The sequence below is a fragment of the Marmota flaviventris genome, chromosome 12 (assembly GCF_047511675.1).
Source record: "Marmota flaviventris isolate mMarFla1 chromosome 12, mMarFla1.hap1, whole genome shotgun sequence".
NCBI lineage: Eukaryota > Metazoa > Chordata > Mammalia > Rodentia > Sciuridae > Marmota > Marmota flaviventris.
The window spans coordinates 79375721-79389129 of record NC_092509.1 but is presented as its reverse complement, the minus strand read 5'-3'; the positions used below and the strand labels follow the sequence as shown (position 1 = coordinate 79389129).

General features: G+C 42.0%; 1 protein-coding gene across 2 annotated transcripts in view; it reads left to right on the top strand.

Moving 5' to 3' along the window:
• Ipo9 (importin 9) overlaps positions 1 to 11819 on the top strand; it is a 58862-nt gene extending 47043 nt beyond the window's left edge. Inside the window, exons 16-24 of one of the 2 annotated variants that reach the window (XM_027945584.2) lie at positions 1807 to 1955; positions 2598 to 2726; positions 4078 to 4353; positions 4631 to 4797; positions 5372 to 5505; positions 6645 to 6767; positions 7152 to 7259; positions 7465 to 7541; positions 7993 to 11819. In XM_027945584.2, the coding sequence (XP_027801385.1) occupies positions 1807 to 1955; positions 2598 to 2726; positions 4078 to 4353; positions 4631 to 4797; positions 5372 to 5505; positions 6645 to 6767; positions 7152 to 7259; positions 7465 to 7541; positions 7993 to 8103 (1274 nt within the window). In that variant the 3' untranslated portion in view covers positions 8104 to 11819. The remainder of the gene's footprint in view (positions 1 to 1806; positions 1956 to 2597; positions 2727 to 4077; positions 4354 to 4630; positions 4798 to 5371; positions 5506 to 6644; positions 6768 to 7151; positions 7260 to 7464; positions 7542 to 7992) is intronic. The other variant, XM_027945585.2, reaches the window with a different exon arrangement.
• The last annotated feature ends 1590 nt before the right edge of the window (positions 11820 to 13409 follow it).

Here is a 13409-nt window from a genome sequence, read left to right as displayed (position 1 = left end):
ATAAGAACTGGGGGAACAAAGATAGTGAATAAAAGACTCATAGGCAGGAGGCATAATTCAGAACTTGGATAACAGAGTAGGAAGTTGAACAAATAAATGAAAATTTTCTATAAGAGGCCTGAACTGTAATTTAGAAAAGGAGATGCTGAAGAAAGAAACATGCAGAAGTCTATGAACACAGTTGTTCACCAAATGTTTTTTATCCTAGTCAAATGCTGGAAATAACAGAAGTTTAATTATATCCGTAAAATGAAATACTATAAAACCATTAAAATCAAGCATCATACAGATTCAAAACCATGAGAAAATGTTTACATATTAATAAGTGAAAAGATAGTCATCCCAAAAAAATTCATAAAATATGACCCCAAGCCAGGCACAGTGGCACACACCTGGAATCCCAGCAGCTCAGGAGCCTGAGAAGGGTGGATCGTGAGTTCGGTCCAGCCTCAGCAGCAGCAAGATGCTAAGCAATTCAATGAGACCTTGTCTCTAACACAATACAAAACAGGGATAGGGATGTGGCTCAGTGCTTGAGTGCCCCTGAGTTCAATCCCTGGAGCCCCTCCCCCCAAAAAATATATGACCTCAAATTTCAGTTTTGTTTCCAATAAGGATATGAATATAGATAAGTGTGTAGAAAAAAATGCCTCAAAATGTTAATGGTGATTAGGTAGATAGCAGTATAGGTTTTTCTTTTCTTTAATACTTTTCTTCATTTTAAGCTTTTTATGGTGGATATGTATATTAATACTTTATTATTTGAAAAGTATTAAAGATACTTGGTTTTAAAGAGGAATCTCCTGATGGGTGAAGTGGCATACACCTGTAATCTCAGTGACTCAAGAGGAGGATCCCAACTGTGAGGTCAACCTTAGCAATTTAGCCAGGCCCCATCTCACAATTTTTAAAAAATAACAAAAAGAACTAAGGATGTAGTTCAGTGATAAAGTGCCCCTAAGCTCAGTCCCTAGTGCAACTAAAATAGAGAGCTCTAATATTGATGCTCAGAAAAATGTACAGGCATAAGAATTACTTATATGATACCATAGTAATCATATTCTTTGGTTTGCTTTTTCACTTAAAGCTATGTCCCAAAGAGCTTTCCATTTTGCATGCTTGAATATATCTCATTCTTTTTAGTCATCACATAGAATTTCACAAAATGGCTATATGATAATTTTTTCACCCATTTTGTTAATGGACAGTTAGATTATTCCCAATTCTTTTCTATTACAAATAATGCTGTTATGATTTTTAACATATACTACATATATTTTTGCAGCCTAGGTTGAGGGAAATATTTTTACTTATAGGTAAAGTAGATTGAACTACAAACGTTCCATTTTTTCAAAAAGCTTTGGGTTGTTTTCCCCTCAGTACATGAGAACCTGGGGGGAAGACACTGAGCTGTTTTTAAAATTTTCATGTCGTCCTAACTAAGTATCAGTGGGGCTTTTTTTTTTTTTTTTTTTTTTTAGCATTTGGTTTTACAATCAGCCCAGGTTTCACAAGAACAAAAAACCCTTTAAGATTTACTCCAGGAAAAAAGCCAGATTTTGTTTTAGGAGTAGCTGTTAATGACTAGTCCTTGTCCTAATGAAAACATGCATACCCTGCCTCTTGGAGATTTAGCATCTCTCCTGTTCTTTGAGATTATTCGTCTGTCCCCATTAGGTCCCAGGTATGTGATATGTAATCAGTGCAGAAGTTAACATAGATTAGGGCAAAACATAGACATCATTAAAGCCAAAAGCAGATGCAGACCATCAGGCAGGGGATTCCATATTGCCTTATCCACTTTAGATCCTGTTGTCGCCTCACTGGCTCAGGACATCTTCAAGGAGCTGTCTCAGATTGAAGCCTGTCAGGGCCCAATGCAGATGCGGCTAATTCCCACTCTGGTCAGCATAATGCAGGCCCCAGCAGACAAGATCCCTGCAGGTCTCTGTGCGGTAAGTAGCTACAAGGCCTGTGTATTTGAGAAAGAGAACAAGAGAGATCTGCAAGTGCCATCCACAGATCCCACATAGTTAACAGGAAACTAGTAATAGCATCGGAGATTCATGGGGTAATTTTACTGGTCTGCTCTGTCTCTAAGGTCAGTGTGTGATTATCTGAGGCTTTAAGAAAATGGCTGTTGGGGCTGGGGATGTGGCTCAAGCGGTAGCACGCTCGCCTAGCATGCGTGCAGCCCGGGTTCGATCCTCAGCACCACATACAAACAAAGATGTTATGTCTGCCGAAAACTAAGAAATAAATATTAAAAAAAAAAAAAAAGAAAAGAAAATGGCTCTTATTGCAGAGGTACTCTTGGTTAATTGATTAGAGTGCCACTATTACACAGCACCATTAAGTATGTCACCTGGCAGTCCAGTCCACTGCTGTGTGTCCCACCTCCTACATCTAATAAAGTAATGAGCCATCATAAGGAGGCTGAGAGTACTGTCTACTGATGTTCTTTTTTTTTTTGGAAACTTGGTTTCATTAATGAGTTTTCTCTGGGTTGCTCTGTTGTATCCACCCAGTAAGTAGTTGATTATTGGGTACCTCCCACCTTAGAGGCAATTCTCATTCTTCTCTTTTCTCCCCTTCAGACAGCCATTGATATCCTGACAACAGTAGTTCGGAATACAAAGCCTCCACTTTCCCAGCTTCTCATCTGCCAAGCTTTCCCTGCTGTAGCACAGTGTACCCTGCACACAGATGATAATGCCACCATGCAGGTATCTGAGAAATGGAGATTAGAAGAATGGTAGCTTCCTTCCATTGGCTTATAGTAAGCTGAGAAATCTGACATGCTTTCATGCTTTTAAAATACAGGTTTGTGGGCTGGGGTTGTGGCTCAGTGGCAGAGCACTTGCCTCACACATGTGAGACATTGAGTTCGATCCTCAGCACCACATAAAAATAAGCAAACAAAGATATTGTGTCCATCTATAACTAAAAAAAAAAAATAAAGTAAAATACAGGTTTGTCAATTTCATATTTACCCAGAGGATGCAGAAAGGATTCAAGCTACAAAAGACTAACAAACTGTACTTTGGGATGTGTTATAACCCTAAAGAGTTTAGAAACCAGGCATTCTGGCCATCTGCATCTGAGTATTACTACTATACAAGAGATTACAGACATCTAAATCTGGGGCCATTAAGAAAATCTGAGCTGGGTATGGTGGTATACACCTGTAATCTCAGAGACTTGAGAGACTGAAGCAGGAGAATTACAAGTTTGAAGTCAGCCTCAGCAAATTAGCAAGACCCTGTTTCAAAATAAAAAGGTCTGGAGATGTGGCTCAGTTGCTAGAGTGCCCCTAGAGTCAATCTCCAGTACCACCAAAAACAAGAAAAGAAAGTCTTTTTCTTTTTTTGATGAAGTTAGCAAAATTGTAGGCCTCTGGAGAGGTGAGGAAAGCCTAAATATTCTTCTGTGTTTCTTGGGTTAGTTGGTTACTTTTTCTTGTCTTTACTACTAAAGTTGATTATAAAGATTATAGAACTTACCAGTGGATATTCATCAGCTTGGAGATTATATGTAAGGTCTGTCTGTATTCCTATAAAGACTTTCAAGACATCTAATTATTGCTATATCTCAGAAATAATTTTTCCAGTACCAGAGGTAGATCTTAATAGTTAAAACTCAGTTTGCTTGGTCATTATCCCTTGTGGTCAAAAAGAAATGCATTTTGAGTCTTAGTAGCGTCGCACATCTGTAATCCCAGCTACTCGGGAGACTAAGGCAGGAAGATGACAAATTCAAGGACAGCCTTAACAACTTAGACAAGACCCTGTTCAAATGAAAAATTAAAAGGTCTTGGGATGTAGCTTTATGGGAGAACACCCCTGGTACCACAGGAAAAAGAAAAAATGCATTTTTAGATAACTGAATGGGTAAAGGGAAAATTTTTATCTATAACAGTAAATTCCTGACTCTAGTGGAATGAGCCCACCACAAACCCTGTAGTCTCACGACTGTTATAAGGCATAGACCTCAGAGTAATACTTGCTCATACAAATTGAGAGCTTCTGTCATCTCTTCCCCAGTTGCTAATCTTGCTTGTTACTTCTATCTCCCCAGAATGGTGGAGAGTGCTTGCGGGCCTATGTGTCAGTGACGCTGGAGCAGGTAGCCCAGTGGCATGATGAACAAGGCCACAATGGACTGTGGTATGTGATGCAAGTGGTGAGCCAGCTCCTAGACCCCCGCACCTCAGAGTTCACTGCAGCCTTTGTGGGCCGCCTTGTCTCCACCCTCATTTCCAAGGCAGGGCGGGAGCTTGGGGAAAATCTGGATCAGATTCTTCGTGCCATCCTCAGTAAGATGCAGCAGGCAGAGACACTCAGTGTCATGCAGGTAAGGACAGTGGAGAACTAGTCTTTCCCATCCTCTGGAGATACAAATTATTATGTGGGCCCTGAACTGTTTTACCCTCTTGCTATCCTTGTAGAACAAGAAAGAAGTAAGGTTAGATCTCTTATAGCCAAAGAAATATGAAAAAGAAAATCTTCATGTTCTCTTGCCTTGTGGGTGGTCCCTGCAGTGCATAGATTATTTCTTGATGGACTATTCCATCTCCTGTCTCTGTGAAATCAGTTTTTCTGAAGCAGATGTCCTTCTTGTTATATCCTAGTCTCTGATCATGGTATTCGCTCATCTGGTGCACACTCAGCTGGAACCTCTCTTGGAGTTCCTCTGTAGTCTCCCAGGACCTACTGGAAAACCTGCCCTAGAGTTTGTGATGGCTGAGTGGACAAGCCGACAGCATCTGTTCTATGGACAGTATGAAGGCAAAGTCAGGTAGACCCTCATCTTCTCTGAGCATTCTTCTCCTACTCACATTTCTTCCTTCCCTGACTTACACCATTGATTTTTGTTTGACATATCAGATTACCCCTTGTTTTCCCTTTTCTCTGTCTTGTTAACTTGCATATTTGAATGGCTGCCATCTTGAAATCCCCCAGTCAACACAGGTAGACAATATTTTTCTGAGGTCTGCTGGCTAGAGAGCTTCCTCTGCCACAGACTTCAGCCAGCTAAGAACTGCTAGTAACTTATTCTCCTTTATAACCCAAGCCTTCTAACCTTGGCTTTCCAACTTTCTTGCCTGGACTTTTATTCCACTAGTTCTCATTACCCTATTGACTGTATAGCATGGATAGTCATTGTGATGCTTACCCACCGTTTTTGTTCAAGAAAAGCAGTTCTCTCATTGGACCATTTTATAAATTCTAATCCCGTTTCTAGCTGAACTCTTATCTCTCCTAATTAGTTATGAACAGAATTTTTATTGTCTTAGGATATAATGACTGGTCGCCTTAGAGTGAACTCTAGATAGGTGGCTGATTGATCTTTTCTTACTCTTCTTTGTCAGCTCTGTGGCACTGTGTAAGCTGCTCCAGCATGGCATCAATGCAGATGACAAACGGCTACAGGATATCCGTGTGAAGGGAGAAGAGATCTACAGCATGGATGAGGGCATCCGTACCCGCTCTAAGTCAGCCAAAAGTGGGTGATGCTGCCATCCCTCTGATTTCCTCTCCATAGAGGCTAAGAATACTTTTTATTCATTTGTTTATTTTATTTATAATACTGGGGATTTAACCCAAGGGCACTCTACCACCAAGCTCTTTTTTATTTTGAGACAGGATCTTACCCAGTTGCACATGCTGGCCTTGAACTTGTAATCCTCCTGCCTCAACATGAGCTTATAGGTGTACACCACCATGCTGACCTGTGATCTATATTTTTAAGACATAATTGTGGCTGGGGCTGTAGTTCAGTGGCAGAGTGCTTACCTAGCACATGTGAGGCACTGGGTTCAATTCTCAGCACCACATAAAAATAAAGGCATGCTGTCCACATACAATTACCAAAAAAAAAAAAAAAACATACATAATTGCTAGTGACGGGTTTGATAAAGAAGAGTCAATCCAGGTGTGGTGGTACATGCCTATGTGTGTGATTTAGGAGACTGAGCAGAAAGATTGGAAGTTCGAGGTTACCCTCAGCAGCTTAGCAAGTCCCTGTGCAACTTAGTCAAACCCTATCTCAAAATACAAAGTGCTGGGGATGTGGCTCAGTGGTAAAGCACCCCTGGGTTTAATTTCTAATACCAAAAATTAAAAAGAAGAGGAGGCACAAAACTATGGGCAAACAATGGATTAGAATATATGGTTCCTTTCTGTTGAAAATTGACAAAAATAGTAATTTACCAAAAATCCCCAACTTTTAGGTTCATTCTGGGACTTCAACACACATATTCAGCATGTTTTTGTTACCAGGTTTTCTCTAGTGATTTTTAAGTAGAGCTGCTTTAACTGTAGGTTTATAATAACCATGATATCTTGCAAGTCCTGAGAACTCTAGTACTGTGCTCTGTATAATTATTTGGCTTCAGAACTTTAGTACTAACAAACTCTCTCCTTCAATCTCTCTTAATCTCTCCTAACTTCAGAACTTTTATAACACCGGGCAGAATAAAGTTATTTAAGTCATTCTTTGATGGCTCAGTATAGTTAGGGATGGTAGAAAGTGATGGTGAGTGTTGGTGAACTCTGTGTTGAATGGCACTGTAGGGAGCATGGAGGCGTTGCTAGAAGTGAGCCAATAACAGTCTGACTTGAAGCCTTTTCCTTCCTTCCCAGATCCAGAGCGCTGGACAAATATTCCTTTGCTGGTCAAGATCCTAAAGCTGATTATCAACGAGCTCTCCAACGTCATGGAGGCCAATGCCGCACGCCAGGCCACTCCTGCAGAGTGGAGTCAAGGTGCACCAGGCCCTTACTCCCAGGAGACTTTTACCTGGCAGATCAAGTTACAAATTGTCAATTTGATTTATTGACTCATTGGTTTAGAAAGAAAAAAATATATATTGAGCTAGAGCTACTCTGTAGCTGACACTCTTAGGTCTGCCTTGTGAAATCTCAGAAGTTGGGGATGGGGAGCAACCAGGGGACAAGCTGTCTTACCCTTACTTCTTGGAAGTTGGTTCTTCCATTCACACTTACTGGGAAGGTTTGTCCATCCTTGATTCTCTCCCATTGGGGACTGCAGGCCACCTTAGAGGAACCCTCAGGGTCCTCTTTTATGACCTGTTTGGGTTTGGGAAGGGAGAATGCATGAATGTGCTTTAGCTGCTTTTCATTTCCCAGCAGATGACTCCAATGATATGTGGGAGGACCAGGAGGAGGAAGATGAGGAAGAGGAGGATGGTTTAGGTGGCCAACTTTTATCTGACATTCTTGCTACCAGTAAATATGGTAAGCAGTTTGAGAAGAAAACAGCCATGGTAAATATCTTTTTCTTTGCACACTGGTGCCAAGAATGGGGTACTTGGGAAAGGGGAGAGGCAGGCCTACAAGGAATATTCCTTGGGCTCCTGCCTCAGCCATGCAGTGGTGCATCACTACCCAGGGCTGATCATGGGCCTCTGCCCTGACCTGCCCTATGTTGGCTGTCTAACAGAGGAGGATTACTACGAGGATGATGAGGAAGATGACCCCGATGCCCTGAAGGATCCTCTCTATCAGATTGATCTGCAGGTGAGGGTGTCCAGAGAAGAGGTCTTGCAAGTAACAATTTCCTAATCCATGGAAGCAGAAATATGGTCTCAGATCTATTCATAGTTCTTCCTGGGAGCCTCTGGAGAGAGAGTTCTATCTTGCTGAGTGGTCAAGGGCTTTGGGGAGACTGGGAGATTTCACAATTATTTTATTCCGGCATTGTAATCCAGCTTCTTAAGTCTGTGTTGTGAAGGTCCTTGGGGTGAAACATAAGATAATAGCCATGGAAATATTTTGGTTCCCTATGGAATTTTGTCCCTGGGCAGTAGTATCTAAACTAGATCCAAGAATATAAAAGGCCATCCCTCAAGAAGGTGGCATTTATCTAAAAGTCAGCCGCTCATTGTCCCACTTGGTGGTGGTTCTTACATTGCTGTAGGTGAGTGACCCTGGGGACCCTCAGTAACACTACTCTTATTCTTCCCTCCAGGCATATCTCACAGACTTCCTTTGCCAGTTTGCTCAGCAGCCGTGCTACATAATGTTCTCAGGCCACCTTAATGACAACGAGAGGCGGATTCTACAGACCATCGGCATCTAAAAATGGCCTTTCCACGTTTGCTTTTTTTTTTTTGGCCCAGCCACAAATAATTTTGCAGTACTCACTGGCCTTGAGATGCACTTTCTTCTCAACCTAGAGTGGTTTCCTGACCCTTGATCCTTGGCCTCTGCAGAGTGACACTCATAATGACTCTGACCAAGTTCACCAGTGCCATCACCTAGGAATAGTGGAACAAGGGACATTTCTCAAAGTTCCCATGAAGATACCCCATATCTGGAACATTTTTCTCCCTAACTCTGCCCTTACCTCTGTTCCTAGTGTCCTCTGCTGGCCAGTCCAGAAACATTTGTGCCCAGAAGGATTATGTGTTCATGGATTATTTTACCCCACCTCAGGAGCACAGGAAGTCACTACCATTTATATTCTGAAACAGACCTGTCTACTTTCATAGGACATCTGATGTGTTCAAATAGGAATACTCTTGAGAGATCACTAAGCTCTCTGCCTTCGACCACTGATGCTCCTGGTTCTCAGCAGGCACAAGCAGGAGCACCTACATCTACACCCTTTCCAGCAGTCTCCCTCCCTGCTTTCTTCCTGCAACACTGAGGCTCCTCTGTTGAAGGAAGTCATCATCTTGTTTTTGCTTCCTTGCATGACACAACCCCTCCCCCAACCTGTTCCTATATATACATGCACACACAAAATAAGCCAGATGGCAATTTGTTTTTCCTTTTTTAGAAAAAAAAAACTAGAAAAAAAAGGATTTTTAAAAAATCCACCTGACCCCACTATATTTAATATGCCTCTACCACACATTACCACAGAGTATGATATTCAAAGGTTATCCCTTGTCCCTCAGGAATCCTTTAAAATGGTTAAGTTGTAGCCCTCAAATTTGCAACGTGTATTTTTCTAGGACAGTAAAGTAATCTTTACAAATGAACTTAGTCTGCATGGTATAAGGTATCTCAGCACCTCTGCCTTCTATTCCCTTTAGAAGGAAGTAAAATAGAGGAGGAAAAAGGGTTGCATGGAGCCTATTTAGACATTCTAGTCTGTTTGTCAAACTTAATTTAAAATAATTCTTGGAGAACTGGCTTATTTAATCAGATGTTAAAAAGGGCTTGGGATGTAGCTCAGTGGTACAGCAATTGCCCGAGGCCCTGGGTTCCATTCCCAGCATCACCAAAAAAAACTTAAGGTCAATGCCTTAACAATGCCTTAATTGGGCTTTAGTGGGTTATGGGTTCAGAAAGTAAATGAAGATGAAAAAAAATTAAGGGAAGGGGAGTAAAGCCCAATATTCACCTGCTTTTTGATAGTGCCTGCATCTGGGTGCCCCGTTTTTAGAAGCCACAATATTTCTTTAGGGTGATGTTGTCATAACGAAATAATATATAAAATGAGTTTGCATCTCCATTCTTAAAGGGGAGAGCCCCATTGTAGGGCATTTACTCCATAGGACTTTCATGGAAGCCTAAGGATATTGTGGCTGGTAATGACTTCATGCCACTAGATGTCCCTAGTGTTCAGCGTCCATGATGAGTTGGAAGGTATTTTAGTTAAGTTTCTATATTTGAAAAGCCTGAGGGCGTGTGTTCACAGTTGTCTGCTGCCAACCAGATTCTGAGGCTAATATTCTCTCCCTGCTGCTGCTCCCTCTAGAGTTGGGGGAGTCACTGATAATGGAAAACAATGGCAAGTCTGGCCAATGGTGTCCAGAAAACATCAGTGTGATCCTAGGAGACTCACTCTGTGGCTGATCTCAAGGTAGATCTAGATTTGGTGGAAGACAAAGTTGATTGTTGATTTGGGCACCAAAAAATGGTCTCATGCCAGCACATTGAACTGTTGGGTTTGAGAGGCTTGGGGCTCCAACACAGACTGAGAGTGATGGACCCCTTCTGAGCCTGATGATTTAAAAAATTAGCCATGCATGGTAGCATACTTCTATAATCCCAGCAACTCATAAGGCTGAGGTAGAAGGGTCACAGGTTTGAGAGAAGCTTCAGCAAGACCCAGTTTCAAAAAGGGCTAGGGTTATAATTCAATGGTAAAATGCCCTGAATTCAATCCTCAGTACCAAAATAATAATAATCTATGTCTATTGCCAAAAGTGATAATAACTGCCTTGGCAAAGGCCCCTCTTTCTGTTCTTAGGCTGATTGGGAGGTGGGGGGGACAATGGCTGAACTTAGGAAAATGAGTTCTAAGAGCACTAGTGTCACTTGGCAGGGAGCCCTCGCCAACAGACAGCTTTGGTTGAGAGTAGATGGTTTTGAACCCCTTGTGCAGGTACTTCCTTGTGTTTCCAGATCATTTAATCTTTACAACAAGGACAGAGATATTCCCAATCTGTTAAAAAGAGAGTTTGGAAAGTCTGTTTAGTGCCAGCAAGAAGAATTTCTGTTGGAGGCCAGTGGTGTGACAGGAAACTGAACTCTAACCTCCTATTTTATATCCTGCCTTTTGGCCAGAGCTAGCTTTCAGTCTGAAAAGGGCTGGACTACCTGGTTAGGAGGAACTGAAGATCAAGGATAATTTTATTACTAAAAGTAATAAAAGCCTCAGGTTTCTGCCTGGGAAGCAGCAGCTAGGACACTAAGGGGTTCCTAGGAGTTGGTTGAGCTGTTGGTGGAAACAGAAGGGAAAATGAAAACACTAAAAGACTGAAAAACATAAGTCTGACAAAGAAGCAGTTAGTCATTGGGAAGTATGACCTACAGCCAATAATTCAAAAGCAGATAAATAACAGTGATGAAAAAGTAATCAGTGAGTTTCATTAATAGATGTTCATTGTGAGCTAGCTAAAGAGCAAGGGATGTCTTGCAACCTTTAGTTTTGTTAACTAGATAAAATCGCCTGGACAGAGCTGGGGGTGTAATCAGCAGAGCTCTTACCTCACTTGTGCCAGACTCTGGATTCAAAAAAAAACCTTGGGGCCGGGGTTGTGGCTCAGTGGTACGGCGTTTGCCTAGCATGCGTGAGGTACTGGGTTCAATTCCCGGAACCACGTAAAAATAAAAAATAAAGGTATTATGTCCATCTACAACTAATTAAAAAAAAACTTGGACATAGAAAAGTCGGAGAATTAGGAAGATAGAGAAGTTGGTGGCTGAAGACCAACTAACCAAACTACAGGTTAACCCATTTTGGAATGACAGGGTGGAGTACTCGCCTAGCATGTGTAAGGCTCTGGGTTCTAGTCCCAGCACCACAACAGGACAGCATAAAACATAAAATATGGTTCATGGGGGTCTTGTCCAGAAGTAAAACTGGAAAGACAAGTGAGAGGCAGATGGTGAAAAGGTGACACCAAAAATGGTGTCATTCCAAACATGACCAGAAGGATGATTTAGAACCTTGAGTTGAAGAGGAGGGAGATGGGAGGTAGGAATGGAGTCTGGAAGCAGCTCCAGATGGGAGAACCCAGAGCCTGTATCTAGAGAGCTGGAGTGAAAGGAATGGATTAGTGAAATGATAGAAAGGAGAATCAGTGGAGTTTATTTACTGATAAGGGAGAGTGTTTTAAACCTGGTAGCTGTGGAGTGAGTTGCCTTGCAGTCTTAAAATGCATTTCCTCCCCATCCATGGAAGTACCCAACCAGAGGCTGGACATTGAGAGAGCTGTCCTATCTCATGGAAAAAGCTCTCATTCTCACAGGGATTTAGACTAGGTCTCAATTCTTTGCCAGGATTCTAGTAGCAAAGCAGCCAAAAGTAATTGTTAATAAAATTCCAAATTTTGTGAACTGTTTTCCTTTTTTCTGACAAATGGTACAGGTCAACATCTTTCACGCTTCAATATTTTTTACTTTTTTGATGAGGTAAGAAAAGGAGGGCATTAGTGCTAGTTTCCTAAAATTGTAAAATTTAAAAGGTCTCATGCCTGTGTGTGGAATATGTGATTTTGTAGCAAATCATTGTGGGAAGAAAAACAATGAGGCCTGAGCAGAAGGTCCAAGATGTCCCTTCAAGGCTTGAGTTGTTTTAACTTGGCATGATTACGTATCTGGGAATGGAAGCAGGTGATATCCCCTCCAAGCCTTGGTTTCTTCATCTGTAAAATGAAGAATTAATACCTACCTCACTGGATTATAGTTAGAATTAAAGCTGACTTGATGAAAAAGCACTGAAATGGTGAGAAGTTATCCCCTCCTACTACCCTCCACCCCCAGACCTAGGAGCTGCATTGACTCAGACTTTCTGGCTGAATTTGACTGACTCAGTTCAGCTTCACAGCTGCTATTGCTGCTAAATCAGGGTCTTGGTGAGCCTTTGGGAGGCTGACTCTGAGGAAGGGACTGCAGCCCTGCATAGGGAACAGGACAGTAATGTGGAAGCCCCAGCTCCCGCCTTTCAAACCGTTTTTCTTTGGTTATCTGGTGACATAAAACATAATTGTATTAATTTGCTTTCACTGGGCTTTTTCCCCTCTACTCACTCCAAGAGCATATGTGAGTTCTTCAGTTCCTTGCTTTAGCTGTTTTTTCAGGGTAGTCACACTCTGGACCCTTGGTGAGAGCTCCTGTGAACTCAGATTGGGCTCAGGCGCCTGGAAGAAGATGGGGAGAGAAAACCAAAGGGAGCAAATCTATGAGGCTTGTGAGTGGTGAGGACCCCGCTCTGATACTGGCAGAACATCTGGGGATGAGGAAACTGGGAAGAAGGCTGCAGCAGTCCCTGATAAGGCCCCTGTCCCTGGGCCTGCAGGCTGATGAGCAGAACCAGTGTGACTGAGGCCTTGACAGATCAGTATTTTATATTTTGGTGGTCCCCAGGACCTCCTCAGGATCCTGGAAGGGAGAGCAAATGATAGTAACAATAGACTGAATTCCCCAACAGGTGATGTTACCAAGTCCAGGTTCAGAGGTTCAGCTCATGGAAAAACCAGTGTCCAAGAGATGAGTGTAGAGAAGGAAAGGCTTGATTCAGTGGTCAAAGAAGAGTTTTATGAGGGAATGAAGAAGAGGGAGAATTGCTCACAAATCGGTTTCTCAACTCCAAGAGGGTTGAGGTTACAATATAGGATAGGAATAATGAGGGAGAGGACTAGGCTAATAAAGGGGAGGAATATTCATGTCTTTTCTGGGAGGAGGTAGAGTTCTAGGAACTCAGGTGCCACTTTTTTTTCACTCCATTCATGGTGTGATTTTTCACATGATAGCAGCTGGTGTCTTTGGCCTTGAAGCAGAAAAGTCCAGGCAGGCCTAGGTCAAATTAACCCTGTGTTACAGTTTTGGATGAAACATTTCTCAAGTGATGAATATGTCTACATGCAGAACTGAACAGAATCTGACCCAAGGTTAAGGCAAAACAAAAAGACAGATACAACATGCAGA